General features: G+C 47.2%; 1 protein-coding gene across 1 annotated transcript in view; it reads left to right on the forward strand.

The window, feature by feature from the left end:
• Positions 1 to 3,605: 3,605 nt before the first annotated feature.
• LOC147709102 (D-beta-hydroxybutyrate dehydrogenase, mitochondrial-like) overlaps positions 3,606 to 18,388 on the forward strand; it is a 149,854-nt gene continuing 135,071 nt past the window's right edge. Inside the window, exon 1 of the mRNA XM_086927708.1 lies at positions 3,606 to 4,185. Within this exon, the coding sequence (XP_086783834.1) occupies positions 3,786 to 4,185 (400 nt within the window). The 5' untranslated portion in view covers positions 3,606 to 3,785. The remainder of the gene's footprint in view (positions 4,186 to 18,388) is intronic.

Below are 18,388 nucleotides of genomic sequence, written 5' to 3' on the forward strand. Positions count from 1 at the left end.
CCTGCGACAGAAGCATTGACAATATGCAAGTTATTATTTTTAAATTGCATTACACACAGAATTAGAAAGATGCTCCAAAATGTGCAAAGAGATTAATGGACAGATTTACTAACTTTTTTTAAAAACAGAGCAACAACCAAAATTGATCCACCATGTTGCGTGAAAGGGTGAGAGGAGAACAGCTCTGTATCTACTAAGATATGGCGAACGGTGGCATATCTCATAAGATATGGCACTTTTTGCCTCTCCCTGTGCTGACACACTTTAAGTTGTGTATAATACCACAAAGACAACTCTCTATGCCCACGGGGACCAGGGTCAGAACACATTATATGAATAGAGTCTACCGTAGGGTTCTTTTGTGTCATGCTGAATCCCTCTAGCATGAATCAAGGGAAGGCCACAATAATTGTATTATTAAGGCAGCCTAATGGTAGTTACATATTTGGGTTGCATAAAACAGACAATGATACTGGAAAAGTTGATGTTGCTGTTATGTATTCTCCTCAAATACAAATGCAAATGACAGTGTGACTCCCACAAAGTGCAGACAACCCAGTGCTCAGGTGTTTGCATAAGCATTAAAATATATGAAAAAGATACTATAAATGTTTCTTGGTTCTTAAGCCAAATTGTTCAAATATACATGTGCTTACAACATAGCACAATGGGGATTACTAATAATTAGGGCTCCTGGTTTTATGGTATTTATTTTTTTAACATTTCCATCTTTATTTCTCCATATTTATTTTTTGGACCATTTTATATGTATTTATCCATATTTATTTGGTGTTTTGCGTATAAAGTTGAAAAATAGTACATTTCCATATTTATTTAACTGATAGGCATGCACTGATACTTTGATGTCTGTCGTGCTTTAGCTATTTAAGTTTTCAAATTTTACAGAACAATCCATCCACTGGTAAATATTAGCATTATAGCATAAATGTATTATATTGACATATGCCCTTATTTAACCCCTTTCGCGCTGCCCAAATTTTCCCGCTGTGCTGGCGAAATATAGAATGGGCATGGTTCGGATGGCCCCCGGCCATCCTACGCACATGCCCACCGTGGCGTTGGACGGCCAGGGGCCGTACGCAGCACGCAAGGGGTTAAAGAAATGCCATCCTGTTTTTTTTATTTCCCTTGCTGACCATCTGCTCAGCTGCTGGCCTATAATTCATGAAAGACAGCACGAAAAGTCACTTAAAAGAAGCACAATTTTCTGTATTTATCCACTTTTAAAAATAAATGCAGACAGAAAACACATTGTTTTATGTCTGTATTTATCTGTAAAACCGAAAACAGGGAGCCTTACACAAAATCAACGAACCAAATGAGATATATGTTGATGTTTCTACCCCTTGTGAGTGTAAAGGTCTCCTCAGGACAAAATCATCTGGCTCAGTATCAATATATATCAGTGTGGGGTACGCGCAAACTAACAATATCACTCTGTATCCACTGCACAACCCTCTGATAATCTGTCAAACAGAGTAACCTTATCATCTGTGGAAGAGTAAATCTCCTGCTCCAAAGAAATTTCAACTCAGTGCCATATAAGTCCGCCATCCAATCTGGACTGTAGAAATTCTTAGAAACTCCAGAATGCTAGAACCCAGACCACTTTTGGTCCGATCTTGATTTGCATTCATCAAAGCTGTCAATGCTAGTGCCTAAGACAACATTCAATCTTGATATTATTCTGGAATTTCCGTTGTTTGGTACTGCGATGGTCTAAAACCATCTCTGGAGCCTGCTGATATCCTTGTGCAGCCTAATGCTCTTGTACAGTTCTGTACATAATTACGTTTGACAAACACCCTAACTTATGGGTGAGCTCAGAGTATTCCTGATTAGATCAAGGAGACACTCCTCTGTAGTCACACATTCATCAAGACGATATGCCTTCAGAAACACCTACTATTGCCTTGTTTGCACATCCTCTGAACCAGTAGTCATTAGGTGAAGAAAGGTACAAGAGCATTAGACCTCATGATCACTGCATTGAATGAATGAAAGATAGGAAGAGAGCATAGGAGTCCTGAAGAAGGCCATATACCTGCATGGGCTTTTTAGATGGCTGCAACATGTTGGCATAGTTGAACGGCTAGATGAGTTCTTGAATCTCATTGTATGCCTGACGTAATATCTTTCATCCATAACAAGGGTAACCAACAATAAAGGATAATCCTTGGGTTTACCATTAGGTATTTTTATCATTTATCTGGATCCCTGCAACTAATTCAGCAAGCATTTTTATAAGAACGTCCAGCTATGGTTGAGTCCACCGAGGTGGTATTTACCTCATGAGGTGTGGGGATCCTCTAATGATGAAGCAGGCCACAAGATGTTGTGGCTTAGGCGTCTTTCCCAAAATGTTTTGGATTCCACTAGGTTCCCTTGAATAGTTTTGTTTCAAACAAACTTGGCATATTTAGTATCTTCTTGTGACAACAGGGAGTTTATACCTAGGGTTTAGTTATTTTGCACTCTCTAGTGTGATTTTATTATAGTAATTCTTCTCAGGGGAATTTTGGAGGAATTTGCAACAAATTTTGCATTTTATAATACGTATTGACCTTGCCGGATTTAATAACAACCTTGATATTTTAATGCATTTCATACTTTGTGTGCTAGGGCTTCAGAACAAAATTGAAAGCATGGTTGTTGCTATAACACACATGACTAACTGGAACTATTTATTTTTCTTTTGCAGTGACCTCTTTGCAGGACATTGCCCTTCAGCTGTATATTCTTTGTGTTCTGGAGCTTGAAGGACTATTTGTATCCTTTCCATACTAGAACACCAGTTGTTGCAACATTATTCCGATGTAAGTAACAACTTTTCACCAGTTCTATGGGCCTGGTGGCTTCCTCAATGTGTGAAGCTCAGTCACATAATAAGAGAACAGCTCAATGTGGGGTGCTACCCTAACTATTTGTTTACAGATTTAGAATAGGGCAGATTCCCAGCAGAGTAATTAAGAGGTGGTAAGATTACAAACTGGTTGGCACTCACTTATTCAATCTCAGGAAGAATGGAATAGGCATTTGGTACCAAAACTGATGCATGCCAGTCACACATCCTGAAATTAAGTGCATTAACCCACCAAGCTCATTGTTCTGAGATGTACCTGTGCGCCTGCTCAAACAAGCATATGCTGCAATGTACCAGTGAGCAGACTGAAAATGTACCTTTGCTCAACAGTCAGACAGGAGTGCCTTTCGAGGATGGAATTCAAAATTAATTAACTCATCATTTCTGTAAAGGCTGCTTTTTGGTAGTCTCACTCATTCCCCAATCACTCTCGTCAGAAGGCTATAAATATTGTCAAACCCCCTTGAACATATTTGCTATAATCATATTCGGTTTGATCAACACATTAAAAATGCACAATGTACCATTCAGTTTTCTTGTAAAGGCTCGGAGGATAGCTCCGCCCCATTGTTTGAAGTGCTAGCCCCGCCTACTACCCCCCTCCGAAGTTCAGGCTTAGTTGCATCGCCTGGTTTGTATAATATGTTTATAGAAAGGGAAGTGAGCGTTAGAGGAGTCGGGGTGGAAGTGTCTCGTGAGGCGCAGTGGCAGTTTTCTTATTAAAAACTATTGTGCTGATGCAGCTGTAGAGGGAAGCAGGGAGAGGTTTGGCACCGAGGTTTTCCGTGTTGTTTGTGCCGAGAGCTGCTACTTCTGCGCTGAGTTGGAGGCACGTCTGCCGTGTTGGTACTGCCTGCTGCCGTGAAACGTGAACCCCAGCATCCTCAGCTCGCTGTCCAAGATGTGGCGCTGGCTGGGCTTCCCGCTGCTGCTGCTCCTCCTCTGCTGGTGCCTGGGCCCGCTGTGTACCACGGTGGTTCTGGCGGTGCCCGCCCTGGCTTGGCTGGCCCTGGGCGGCCGGCGCGGGACGGAGCCCCCGGTTGACCCCCGGGGCCGCGCGGTCTTCATCACGGGCTGTGACTCCGGCTTCGGGAACCTGCTCGCGCGCCGGCTGCACGGGATGGGCTTCTGTGTGTTCGCCGCCTGCCTCTTCCCCGAGGGCCCGGGGGCGCTGCAGCTGCGGAGCGCCACCGAGGAGGCGCGCGGAGCGGGAGAGCTGCATCTGGTCAAGCTCGACGTGTCCAGCGACGACGACGTCACCCAGGCCAAGCAGCTCGTGCAGAGCCGCCTGCCCGAGAAAGGTGAGCGCGCGACATGTGCCTCGACATCTGGGTGGCGCTATAATCTGCCTGCCCCGGAGTGGGTGCAGTGCTTTAAATGGGCCGGTGCAGAGTGCTTGCACTTTTCAATTGTGAGAGGGAGGGAGAGTACCCGCACTTCTGATGAGAAATGCAATACTTTTCATTGGAGAGTACCGGCACTTCTCAGAAACAAGCAGATACTCTGGTACAGAGTACCCACACTTCTATTTTTCACTTTCAAGCACTGGCAAGGGGAGAGTGGGGTGTTGCATGCTCCAGGGGGGGTATCGTGGTTGAACTTCCAGCCCTGTAGTGTACCTGCAGGGGGTGTTGTGGTTTGTCTGTTTGAGGGTCATATGGTTTTACTTGGGAGAGGGCTGAAGAAAGACAGCCTGGTGTTGAGTCAAATGAGTTACTTCAAGAATGCCGTGGCGTAGCTGCAAGGAATGATGTAGCATTCCTATACTGGGTGTCCTGTAGTGCCTGTCTGTGTTTCATTAAATGCCTGCTGTGAATTTTCTGCGGGTGTTGAAAAGTTGTGCCGAAAGTTCAGTGAAATCGTTGGAACAAATAGACTGGTTGTTCCTGAGTGTCTGCTTGTGCTCCCATATTGTACCTGCAGCGAGTAATCGGAGGGTGGTGAAAGGTGGTGCTGAAAGTCTAGTGAATTCCTTAGTGCCTCTCTGGTGGTGTTGCGACTCTCCACGGGGTGCTGTGTTCTGGCTCAGGCCGGGTGGCTGGAAAGTTGCTCTTCCGGTGATGCGGAAACTATATTTCGACATGTCAGTAAAAGCAGCTAGGATGTGTAACAAACTTGACGTCGTTCGTAATTTTTTTTGTTTTTCTGACTTCTTATTTTCTTTTGAACTAAGTGAAACAACCTGTTTACGAAAACAAACTTTTTTTACGTACAATAGTGCAACTCCAGGATTTGTTCCTCGAGCCAGGGTCGGTCTTGTCCTATTGTGCAGTCAAGCAGTGCCCATGATACTGGTCTGATGGGCCCAGTGTGTGAGCCACTTTTTAGGTCTCGCCTGTCGATGCGCATGCGCATCGAGCTTGCAAGACTATGGGGGCTTAAACAGTCTTTAACCAACTTGCAAGGAATCGTGGCGATTCCTTGCAGTGCCCGTGAAATTCAAGCTCAATGCGCATGCGCATTGAGCTTAAAAGCGCGTGCACATGCCCCCACCCCAGCCGCCTGCCTTGCATGTATTTTCCCTCAGGCGCACTCCTCCCACACCCCCGCTCCGCCCCCTCCCCTGCCCGCCGTGTCGCATTTCTTCAGTTCCCTCAGCCGCACTCCAGGCCCCTGCTGCTTTCACACCCTCTCCCCGCTCCGCCCCCTCCCCTGCCCGCCGTGTCGCATTTCTCCTCCCCCCTCCCGTTCTCTGCCTTCCCTCCGTCTTGTCTCTTTTGGTCTTATTCTTGTTTTAACTTTTTTTCATCTTGGTTTGCCTTTCTTCACTTTCTACTGCAGTACCACACTCAGTTAGTCCCTTCACGCGACAGCATCTCTCAAATTGCAGTAAGTCTACAGCGGGTCACTTGTTCTTTTTGATGCTCTACTTCGTTGCAGTTTGTATTTTAAATTTGCACACTTTTGATGCGGCCGCTGCTTTCACTTTCGCGTGCACAGGGACGAGTCCTCTTCACATCCACCCCCTACAAGTGGTGCCTCCCGCTCACGTGCTGCTGGGTGGCTCTTGTTTACCCCACACTACCCAACCCCCCATCTTCGGGGCACTGCACTGTCTCTCCCGCCAGATTTGCATTTTGCCTAGCACCCTCGCCTTCAGTTCTCGTTGACAGTAAATAATAAAGCGTTTCCGCTATGCCGGCTCTGCAGTGCAGGGACATGAATCTCTCAAATTGCAGTAAGTCTACAGCGGGTCACTTGTTCTTTTTGATGCTCTACTTCGTTGCAGTTTGTATTTTAAATTTGCACACTTTTGATGCGGCCGCAGCTTTCACTTTCGCGTGCACAGGGACGAGTCCTCTTCACATCCACCCCCTACAAGTGGTGCCTCCCGCTCACGTGCTGCTGGGTGGCTCTTGTTTACCCCACACTACCCAACCCCCCATCTTCGGGGCACTGCACTGTCTCGCCCGCCAGATTGGCATTTTGCCTAGCACCCTCGCCTTCAGTTCTCGTTGACAGTAAATATTCAAGCGTTTCCGCTATGCCGGCTCTGCAGTGCAGGACCATGAACCATGTATGATAACATCACCCAAAGTCGCCATTCACATACCGTCTATACTACGGTCTTTCCAATGGCCCTCATGCTTGTCCGGCTCCTCCCTAAGTAAAGCAATCCAGAAGTACAACTCTGAATCAAAGACTCTCTGCCTCATCTCTTTTACGCTGAGGTATCACCAGGTTAATATCAGGTTAATATCAGCGCTCAAGAAAACTGGATCTTCGGTGCAGTGAGGAAAGAAATCATTACCTTTCTGTTTATTTCTATTTACAAATGTCTGCCATCTAGCAAAGTTAAGAGGCAGCTTCTAAATGCCTTAGCTGAACACCTGTTGTTTATATCATCCACTATTTCCCACAGAATATTAAAAAGATGAACCTGTACTCCCTAATATGAACCTTTTGTTTTGCCTCGAACTTGTTTCTTAGGGCCCGATGTAGGTAAAATTGTTTTACCGATTTTAAATTACCGAATTTTACCGATTCGGTAATTTAAAATCGGTAAAACAATGGGTCCGACATGTAGGTATTCCAGATGTGCTGGAATACCGAATCGGATGAATTCGGTATTTACCGATTCGGTAAATACCGAATTGGTAATGCCCATTCATTCCTATGGGCTGTGAAGCCCATAGGAATGAATGGGCATTACCGATTCGGTATTTACCGCATCGGTAAATACCGAATTCACAAGGGTGCAGGGGGTGTCACTTTGACACCCCCTGGCACCCCCAAAACAGGCTTGGGTGCCATGTGGCAGGCATACATGCCCTAAGGGCAGGTCTGCCTGTCACATGGCTAGGTGTGCATGCACACATGTGCATGCACACCTGAAATCGGTATTTTACCATCAAATTGGATTTGATGGTAAAATACCGATTTGTTAAGGCTCCTGGGACTCTGAAGAGTCCCACCTACATATGGGTGGCTCAGAATCGGTAAAATTACCGAATCGGTATTTTACAGAATCGGTAACTTTACCGAATCGGTAAAGTTACCGATTCTGTAAAATATTGCACCTACATGCCAACTCATGTATACCGGTCGGTAACGGCCGAAAATACCGATTTTCGGCCGTTACCGACCGACCTACATCTGGCCCATAGTTTGGAGGCCATTTCCTGTAATATAGCTTGTGTCCTTATAAAATGGCAAAGTGACTGAAGCTGGCATATTTTTTAAAATGTCCTCGTGGGAGTGACCAGAAGCCCTCTAACCCCCTCTCCCTGCTCTCCTCTCTCTCTCTCCCTCACTCACTCCACTCCCTCTCCTCTCCCTCCTTCCCTCTCGTCCTCCCTCTCTCTCCCTCCCCTCACTCTCTCACTCTCCCTCTCTCTCTGTCTACCTCTCTCCCTTTCCCTCACTTCCCTCTCACTCTCTCCTCTCTCCTTTCTCACCCTCTCCCTCTCTCTCTCCTCTCTCCTCTCTTTACCTTCCCCCTGCTCTCCTTTTCCCCCCTCTCCCCATCTCCCCCTCTGCCTGCTCTCCTCTCTCTCTCTTCCTCCCCTCTCTCCCCCCTCCGTCCTTCGCTCTCGTCCTCCCCCTCTCTTCTTACCCTCCCTCTCTCCCTCTCCCTTACCCTCTCTTCCTTTACCTCACTTCCCTCTCCCTCTCTCCCTCTCCCTCTCTTCCCTCTCCTCTCTCCCCGTCTCCGTCTCTCTCTCCTCCATCCCCCTCGATCTCTCCTCTCTCTCCTCTCTCCCCCTCTCTCTCTCCCCCCTCCCCTCTCTCTCCTCTCTCCCTCTCTTTACCCTCTCCTTTTTCTCCCTCTCCCCATCTCCCCCTCTGCCTGCTCTCCTCTTGTTCTCCCTCCCCTCTCTCTCCCCTCTGTCCTTCGCTCTCGTCCTCCCTCTCTCTTCTTACCCTCCCTCTCTCCCTCTACCCTCTCTCCCTTTCCCTCTCTCCCTTTCCATCACTTCCCTCTCCCTCTCTCCCTTTCCCTCTCTTCCCTCTCCTCTCTCCCTGTCTCTGTCTCTCTCTCCTCCATCCCCCTCTCTCTCTCCTCTCTCCCCCTCTCTCGCTCCTCTCCCCTTCTCTCTCTCCTCTCTCCCCCTCTCTCTCCACTCCGTCCTTTGCTCTCGTCCTCCCCTTCTCTTCTTACCCTCCCTCTCTTCCTTTCACTCACTTCCCTCTCTCCCTTTCCCTCTCTTCCCTCTCCTCTCTCCCCGTCTCCGTCTCTCTCTCCTCCATCCCCCTCTCTCTCTCCTCTCTCTCCTCTCTCCCTCTCTTTACCATCTCCTTTTTCTCCCTCTCCCCATCTCCCCCTCTGCCTGCTCTCCTCTCTCTCTCCCTCCCCTCTCTCTCCCCTCCGTCCTTCGCTCTCGTCCTCCCACTCTCTTCTTACCCTCCCTCTACCCTCTCTCCCTTTCCCTCTCTCCATTTCCCTCACTTCCCTCTCTCCCTTTCCCTCTCTTCCCTCTCCTCTCTCCCCGTCTCCGTCTCTCTCTCCTCCATCCCCCTCTCTCTCTCCTCTCTCCCCCTCTCTCTATCCTCTCTCCCCTCTCTCTCTCCTCTCTCCCCCTCTCTCTCCTCTCTCCCTCTCTTTACCCTCTCCTTTTTCTCCCTCTCCCCATCTCCCCTCTCACCACTCAACACTCTACCCTCTCACCACTCACCACTACACTCCCTCTCCAATCCCTCTCTCTCTCCTCACTCACCTCTCTCTCGCCTCTCTCCAGGCCTGACTCTCTCCTCCCCTCTCACCACTCTCCCCTCTCACCACCACTCTCCCCTCTCAACACTACTCTCCTCACCACTCTCCCCTCTCCTAATTGCATTTTTTCACGGCCGCCTGGCCGTGACACCACATCAAAGGGCTTCTCCTCCCCTAATTATTTTTTTACGGCCGGCCGGACGTACTTTAAGTTTCACGCCCGCCATACAACATACAACCACACATACAACCACATGCACAACCAAATCAGTGCACGCTTTCACCAGTCACACACACACCACAAGCCGTCGGTGCACGCTTTCACCAGGCACACACCACCAGCGTCAGTGCACGCTTTCACCAGGCACACACACCACCAGCCGTCAGTGCACGTTTCCACCAGGCACACACACCACCAGCCGGCAGTGCACACTTCCACCACTCAGCACCACCACAGCACCACTCAGCACCACTACAGCATCACTCAGGGGCACCACAACATCACTATGTGCTACAACAGCATCACTGAACGCCACAGCATCACTTGTCCCCAAAACAACATCACTCAGCGCCACCACAGCATCAATCTGAACAACCATTCAACAACAACTGGTTCAAATATTTTCTGTCAATGTTTCAAGGTTTATTACAAATGTCATAAAAAGATGTTAAATGTTTTCACTTCTGTTCTTGTTAAAACATTGTGATTTGTCAAATCAATACATGTAAAACAGGGGAAAACTAAACATGTACCTTTACTAATGCTATGGATGTAACATTTGCTAACTTTATAACTATTGGCCTTTCTAATAACAAAATTAATACTTTTATATTTTGAAAAACATAAACAAAAAATAAAATGTACTTACATTTTACACACCAAAAGCTCAAACTTTTCACATCCACCGCCACCAGATCCACCACACCCACCACCACTACATCCACCACCCCATCCACCACCACCACCACCGCATCCACCACCACCACATCCACCACCACATCCACCATCACCACCACATCCACCACCACATCCACCGCCACATCCACCACCACATCCACATCCACTGCATGCACCACCACCACATCCACCACATCCACCGCATCCACCACCACATCCACCACATCCACCACCACCTCCACCACCACATCCACCACCGCATCCACCAACACCACATCCACCACCACCACCACAGCCACCACTGCATCCAACACCACCACATACACCACCACATCCACCACCACATCCACCACCACTTTCACCACATCCACCACCACCACACCCACCACCACCACATCCACCACCACATCCACCACACATCCACCAACACATCCACCAACACTTCCACCAACACTTCCACCACCACCGCATCCACCACCACCACATCCACCACCGCATCCACCACCACCACATCCACCACCGCATCCACCACCACTGCATCCACCAACACCACATCCATGACCACCACCACATCCACCACCGCATCCACCACCACATCCACCAACACATCCACCACCACCATATCCCCCAGATCCACCACCACCACATCTATATGTGTGTGTGTGTGTGTGTGTGTGTGTGTGGCTCTGTGTGTGTGTAGGTGCAAATGTAATGTTCTTGGATTTTCTTCACAATAAAATACACTGAACATAATCTTCACAAAAGTTATTTACAAACGTTTAAGGTATTGCCATTATAAATTACAATAACTTTTATTTAAGTATTAATTATTTACAAAAATAAAAGCCATTGTTATTTGTAATATCAATACATCTAAGTCACGTAAATACAACACACATTGCATTACAAATGCTATAGGTGTCACATTTGCGAAAGTTAAAACTATTGACATTGTAACTGACAAAGCTATTAATTTTGCTATTTTCAAAACCAACACATAAATAAAAAAGTGTCATTTACAATAACAATCGCTCAAACTTTCCTAATGCGAGACCTATTGCATTTCCAATGCTTGTTTGTTGTTGTTGGTGTTGCTCTGGCTGTTTGTGTGCCTGTTTTATGATTTGGTGGGCCTGGTTTTACGATCGGTTTTCGTGGTGTAACCACACCATTGCCTGTAGCAAGCACAAATAATGCATGCAGTCTCCCATACCGTGCAAAACGCCATATACATGTTATGTTATGTTATGAGATTTGTAAAGCGCACAGCTGCCCCAGCAAAGGGGCGTCCCGGCGCTAATCCTGAGTAAAACGAAGCCGAGAACAGAAAGGACACAATTATTTTAAGGGAATAGATGAGTTTTGATGGTTTTCCTGAATTGATACAGCTCATTTATTTCTCGAATATGGACTGGTAGAGTGTTCCATAACTTTGCTGCTAAGAAGCGGAAGGAACGTCCACTGGCTCTGCTTCGCTTGAACCGGGGGATCTCAACCAGATTCTGGCCAGCTGAACGCAGGGCCCGCGTAGGCACATACATCTTCAGCAAAGGCCTCAGCATTTTAGGGGTCGACTGTTTTAAGATTTTAAAAGAGATACACAAGACCTTAAACTGTATCCGCTGGGCTACTGGAAGCCAGTGGAGTTTCCGGATAGTTTTGGAGGTTGAACTGAAACGAGGCAGGCCTATTAAGGTTCTAGCAGCCGCATTTTGAATGCGTTGCAGACGGGCAATTTCCGCTTTATTGGTACCAAGAATCAAAGAGGAGGCATAGTCCAATCTGGACAACACCGTAGATTGAACAATTAGTTGTCTGGTAGCAGGGTCAAAAAATGGCAAAACTGCTTTCAAGCTACGTAGTATGCCGAAGCAAGTAGCGGCGACTTTTTTAGTTTGGGTGCTAAAACTTAATGCTGAATCTAACCAGACTCCCAGGTTCTTTACTTCTGGCTTGGGTGTAGGAGCTTTCCCCAGAGTAGAGGGCCACCAGTGGTCTCCCCATAGTTCCGAGTTTCTACCTACCAATAACACCTCCGTCTTGGCGGCATTAAGTTGTAGGCAGTTGGCTGTCATCCACTCTGCTACAGCAGCCAGGCCTGCATTAAATTTAAGATGATCCATAGCACTCTCTTCTGATAGGGCGACCACTAGCTGCGTGTCGTCAGCGTACGACACGATGTTAAGGTCCCACGCTTTGGCGACAGCAGCCAGCGGCTGAACGTACAAATTGAACAGGGTGGGGCTCAATGCCGAGCCCTGAGGAACCCCCTGCTCAATGGAGTACGCCCTAGAAAGGAAGAGAGGAGTGGAAACACGAAATGATCTGTTGGTCAGGAAAGACCTAAACCAAGTAAGAGCCATATCTGTGATCCCTGCCTCTTCAAGCCGGCGGAGCAGGATCTGGTGGGAGACAGTGTCAAACGCGAGATCCAGTAGGATCAGTGCCGCCGTTTGGGCCTGATCAAGAGAGGCCCGGAGATGCTCCGTCATAGCCAGGAGCGCCGTCTTCGTGCTATGACCGGCACGAAACCCGTGCTGAGTTTCATCCAGAGTGTCATTAGAGTTTAAAACATTGGTAAGGATGGAATTTACATGGGCCTCAGCAATCTTAGTGGCCCAGGGAAGCAACGATATAGGTCTAAAATTTTCGGGCTTTCGAGGGTCTAAGGTGGGCTTTTTTAGCATAGGAGAGACCCATGCCTGTTTCCACTTAGCTGGCACAGTTGCAGCTGAGAAGGAGGCATTGATATGGCTATGTAATGGGGCAAAACAGTACAGAGAAGAGTCTCTGAATTGGGCATGCTTAAGGGGGGCCCGATTTATTAAGCTTAGTTAGCTGATCGAACCTTTCATCAGAGATTTCGAGGATAGCTGATAGCCTAGAGACAGAACTGAGTCTTGTGTCTAAGTCGCAGCAGGGCTGAGGGGTGAAGGCTTGGTAGATGCCCCGGATCTTCTCCACAAAGAAGGAGGCTATCTCTTCACATTGGGCCGCCAAAGTAACAATATTGGCAGCGGGTTTCTTAGTGTTAAGTTCCTTAAGAATTTTAAAGATGACTTTGGCCGGATTGGGGCTGATTTTATTTTTGGTGGCATAGTGTTCTGCCCGAATCTTGCAGATGGCTTTGTGATATATCTTAAGTTGTTTTAGATAGCAGGCCTTTTTCTCGGTGGAATAATCTTTTCTCCAGTCACGCTCATATCTCTTACAGATCTTCTTGAGGCCCGCCAAGGTATCATTATACCAGGGATTGGCATCCTGCGTGCGTCCTATACCCCAAGTTACTGGGATAAGTCTATCTAGTGCCCGAGTTAACCAGGTGCAGAACGAGTCGTAACCTGATTCAACATCAGAAAAGGGATCCAAAGGATCAGTTTCCAAGAGGGCGTGAAAGTCCGCTAAGCGGAGTTTACGCCAAGGCCTTTTGCGTACGGCTCTTTGGGTTTTACATATGTCAGGGGTAGAGATACAAAATGTCATTTCAACCATAGAATGGTCAGACCAGGCAATAGGTGTGGGAGCAGGGGAGCTGGATGATTCAATATTAGTAAAGATTGGATCCAGCGTATGACCTCCATTGTGTGTAGGACCTTTAACTAATTGGAAGAGCTGGAAGGCAGCTAGATCAGCAATCAGGGTGCAAATCATTGGTTCTTGCTCCAGCTCAAAATGAAGATTGAGATCGCCTAGATTAGAATACTGAAGTTAGATGATCCCATAGCAAAGGCTTCTACGATCTCTAGAAGAGAAGTATTAAACCTGCACATAGGTCCAGGGGGTCTGTATATTAGTAACCCCGAAAAAGTAAAATGAGTGTTAACAGAGATGTTGAAGTGTCCACAATCACCCCCTTTTAAATTAATCTTCTCAAAAGAACAGGAGTACACTATTCTAGTAACCACAGCAATCTTGTCTTCACGCGTTCAAAACGGCCGTATTCACAAATGTGGAACGTTTTTTAGCTATCTGATTTACTAATGTGGGCTACTTTTATTTGGATGCCAGAGCATATTTTTTGTCACAGTCTGACCCTTACTCGGACCACATGATTTGGTACTGAAGACTCCTCTCATTAAAGCTGTCCCACAGACTTGATCTCCACCCAGGCCATTTCACTTTTGCAAATTTTGTAGGGACTCTTCGTCACACAATATTTCAGCATTCTTCGTTTTATGTGTGATTCTTTCCCGCTTTCACTGCCCACACCCCCCTCTCCTCCACCCAGGGCTTTATTTGGGGTGAAAAATTTAGGGGACGAATGGGCGCTCTCAAAGGTGCATGGCCCATGTAATTTAGGGAATGGCTTAAACATTCAAGCTACAACTCTGTGCTTACCATAGTGTGCCGCCCGAATGTTTTGTTGCCTCTTTCTGTTACTGTATGCAGATATATATAATACAACAACTGACATTAAATCTGAAACAAGCCAGGACCTTTGGTTTTGTCAATGGCTGTTAGCTGCATAAGATACACGAGTACGACAATGGCTTTGCTGTAAATAGTATTGAGAATGCTTCAATTCTGAAATCACAAGACTGTGAAATAGATATAACGCTCTATTAGGAATGTTACATTCAACGCCTTGTAAAATATTTACTTTTTTTTATTGTGTGCTTGAAAAATGTCTAGAAGCTGCTAATACTGGGAAGCAGCAGCACGTGCAGCAGCTTAGGCAGCCTTCAGCAGGCAATGGCTGTATAGGTGTTACATTTAGAACCTGAGCTCTGGCCTGCACCGTGGATTCCCACGCCCTGCCCCACCGTGGGTGGGCTTTCAGATGCTATCAGGTGATCACCTTTTATGATGGGCTCCTGGCAGCATGCATAACAAAGGAGTAGATGAAGTTACATCCAAGGCCTGTAATGGTTGACACTATGGCTGAGGATATTTTTTCCAGCTTAGGTAGAGGGGAAAAAAAGGAGAGCCCAATAGGGACTCTGGGCCTCTTTTCCCCAAAAAATGACACAGCGCAGCGCCACAAAGGGTTTTGCTGTGCCGAGCTGCGTCATTTTAAAAGTACGGGGATGCATCATATTAACAATATGGTGCACCTGTGTGCTTTCCCCTGTGCTGGCGCACAATTGTTTGTCATGAGCCAGTGCAGGCACCTTTGCGTCATGTTGCAAGGGTGTCTGCATTGGGTGGATTATTGTTTTTGTGTAGGAAGGGGCACGCTCTGTGTGTGTGTGTGTGGGGCTCTGTGTGTGTGTGTGGCTCGCTGTGTGTGTGTGTATGGCTCGCTGTGTGTGTGTGTGGCTCGCTGTGTGTGTGTGGCTCGCTGTGTGTGTGTGTGTGTGTGTGTGGCTCGCTGTGTGTGTGTGGCTCGCTGTGTGTGTGTGTGGGGCTCTGTGTGTGTGTGGGGGGGTTCTGTGTGTGTGTGTGGGGCTCTGTGTGTGGGGCTCTGTGTGTGGGGCTGTGTGTGTGTGTGTGGCTGTGTGTGTGGGGGTCTGTGTGTGTGTGGGGGGCTCTGTGTGTGTGTATGTGGGGCTCTGTTTGTGTGTGTGTGTGTGTGTGGGGCTCTGTGTGTGTGTGTGTGTGGGGGGCTCTGTGTGTGTGTGTGTGTGGGGCTCTGTGTGTGTGTGTGGGGCTCTGTGTGTGTGTGGGGCTCTGTGTGTGTGTGGGGCTCGCTGTGTGTGTGTGGGGCTCTGTGTGTGTATGGGGCTTTGTGTGTGTGTGGGGCTCTATGTGTGTTTGTGCGGCTCTGTGTGTGTGTGTGTGTGTGTGGAGCTCTGTGTGTGTGTGTGGGGCTCTGTGTGTGTGTGGGGCTCGCTGTGGTGTGTGTGGCTTGCTGTGTGTGTGTGGCTCGCTGTGTGTGTGTGTGTGTGTGGCTCGCTGTGTGTGTGTGTGTGTGGGGGGGGCTCTGGGTGTGTGTGTGGGGCTCTGTGTGTGTGTGTGTGGCTTTCTGTGTGTGTGGCTCTGTGTCCGCGAATACTCTCTACTACTCTCTAATGCTCACCTATTGCCATTGTAAATGACAATACCATTTATTTATGTTTTTTTTAAAAAAATATGAAAAAAAATGTCATGAGCAATGCCAATAGCTCTACCTTTAATATTGCCGAGACCATTGCATTGTAAATGCTTGTTTTTATTCCCCGCTGCAAGATACCCTACTGCAGATACGCGGTACTTGAACATCTCCCAGTTAGCAATGTAGCAGTGCAGTCAGTGCCTTAGTTGATCTTGATTCTGTACTTAGCAAACTTGGAATTTGTGGGATCTGTACACTCTTCTTTTTTCTTTGTTGCCCATCCTATCCATGAAGAGGATGGGTGTGTCTCTGTGCTGATCCAATGGTTTATCAGGCCCACTGGAGTCTTGCAAGTATGTCAGAACATATGATGGGAACAGAACCCTGTCAGAGAAAGTGACTAGGCCCATCATGTGGCCAAAAGGTGTCTATGATCGAAAGGGAGATAGGACTGAACTTTGGCACACAGGGGAAAAATGTCATGAGCAATGCCAATAGCTCTACCTTTAATATTGCCGAGACCATTGCATTGTAAATGCTTGTTTTTTGTTGTTTTTGTTGCACTGGCTGTTTGTGTGCCTGTTTTATGATCTGATGGGCCGGGTTTTACGATTGGTTTTTGTGGTGTAACCACACCATTGCCTGTAGCAAGCACAAATAATGCATGCAGTCTCCCATACCGTGCAAAACACCTATATTTGTCTTCATGCGTTCAAAACGGTCCTATTTACAAATGTGGGACGTTTTTTAGCTATCTGATTTACTAAAGTGGTCTACTTTTATTTGGATGCCAGAGCATATTTTCTGTCACAGTCTGACTCGGACCACATGATTTGGTGCTGAAGACTCTTCTCTCATTAACCGCATCGCTGCGGCGGTTATTTTTTCGCTACGCTGCTTTTTTCTAAAAGCCGCATTAGATGACGAGCTCAGATCGTCATCCGCACACGCCCACCGTGGCTGATGATGAGCTGAGCTCGTCATCAGCATCGAAGGGGTTAAATAGCTGTCCCACAGACTTCATCTCCACCCACGCCATTTCACTGTTGCAAATTTTGTAGGGACTCTTCTTCATACAATATTTCAGCATCTTTCGTTTTATGTGTGATTCTTTCCCGCTTTCACTGCCCCCCCCTCTACCGAGGGCTTTATGTGGGGTGAAAAATTTAGGAGACGAATGGGCGCTCTCAGAGGGGCATGGCCCATGGAATTTAGGGAATGGCTTAAACATGCAAGCTACAACTCTGTGCTTAGCATAGTGTGCAGCCCGAATGTTTTGTTGCCTCTTTCTGTTACTGTATGCAAATATATATAATACAACAACTGACATTAAATCTGAAACAAGCCAGGACCTTTGGTTTTGTCAATGGCTGTTAGCTGCATAAGATACACGAGTACGACAATGACTTTGCTGTAAATAGTATTGAGAATGCTTCAATTCTGAAATCATAAGAATGTGAAATAGATATAACGCTCCATTAGGAATGTTACATTTAACACCTTGTAAAATATTTACTTTATTTTATTGTGTGCTTTAAAAATGTCTAGAAGCTGCTAATACTGGGATGCAGCAGCACGTGCAGCAGCTTAGGCAGCCTTCAGCAGGCAATGGCTGTATAGGTGTTACATTTAGAACCTGAGCTCTGCCCAGCACCGTGGATTCCCACGCCCTACCCCACCGTGGGTGGGCTTTCAGATGCTATCAGGTGACGACCTTTTATGATGAACTCCTGGCAGCATGCATAACAAAGGAGTATCTGAAGTTACATCCAAGGCCTGTGATGGTTGACACTATGGCTGAGGATATTTTTTCCAGTTTAGGGTGAGGGGAAAAAAAGGAGAGCCCAATAGGGACTCCGGGCCTCCTTTCCCAAAATAATGACACAGCGCAGCGCCACAAACGGTTTTGCTGCGTCATTTTAAAAGTACGAGGATGCATCGTATTAACAATATGGTGCACCTGTGTGCTTTCCCCTGCGCTGGCGCACAATTTTTTGTCATGAGCCAGCGCAGGCACCCTTGCGTCATGTTGCAAGGGTGTCTGCATTGGGCGGATGATTGTTTTTGTGTAGGAAGGTGCACCTTCTTGCACAAAAACAATCATTGATGGAATGTTCTTCTTTCTATGCAGCATGCATAGAAAGGGATAAAAACGAGGAGAAATACAAGTATTTCCCTAAGTGGCTTGAAAAGAGTTTTAAGTCAGGAATCTAGAAAAGGGCGCACTGCTTAGGGGTTTGCGCAATATTATCCAGTGACTCTCTGTTGCATGTGAGGTGCAAAACAAGGGTGAGGGGAAAGCCCTAGAACCCCTCCAGGGAGTGTGAACCGAGGCCGGCACTGCGTACGTAACAAGCTAACAAGAGGCTGACTATCTAACAGGTAGAATTTTTACCTACGCCAAGAAATTTGACTCCCTAATACGTAATACCCCCAACACAAATATGACCACAGGGAAACCCACAGAAGCAAGTTCAG

The sequence above is a fragment of the Lissotriton vulgaris genome, chromosome 6, assembly GCF_964263255.1.
Source record: "Lissotriton vulgaris chromosome 6, aLisVul1.2, whole genome shotgun sequence".
Taxonomy (NCBI): Eukaryota; Metazoa; Chordata; class Amphibia; order Caudata; family Salamandridae; genus Lissotriton; species Lissotriton vulgaris.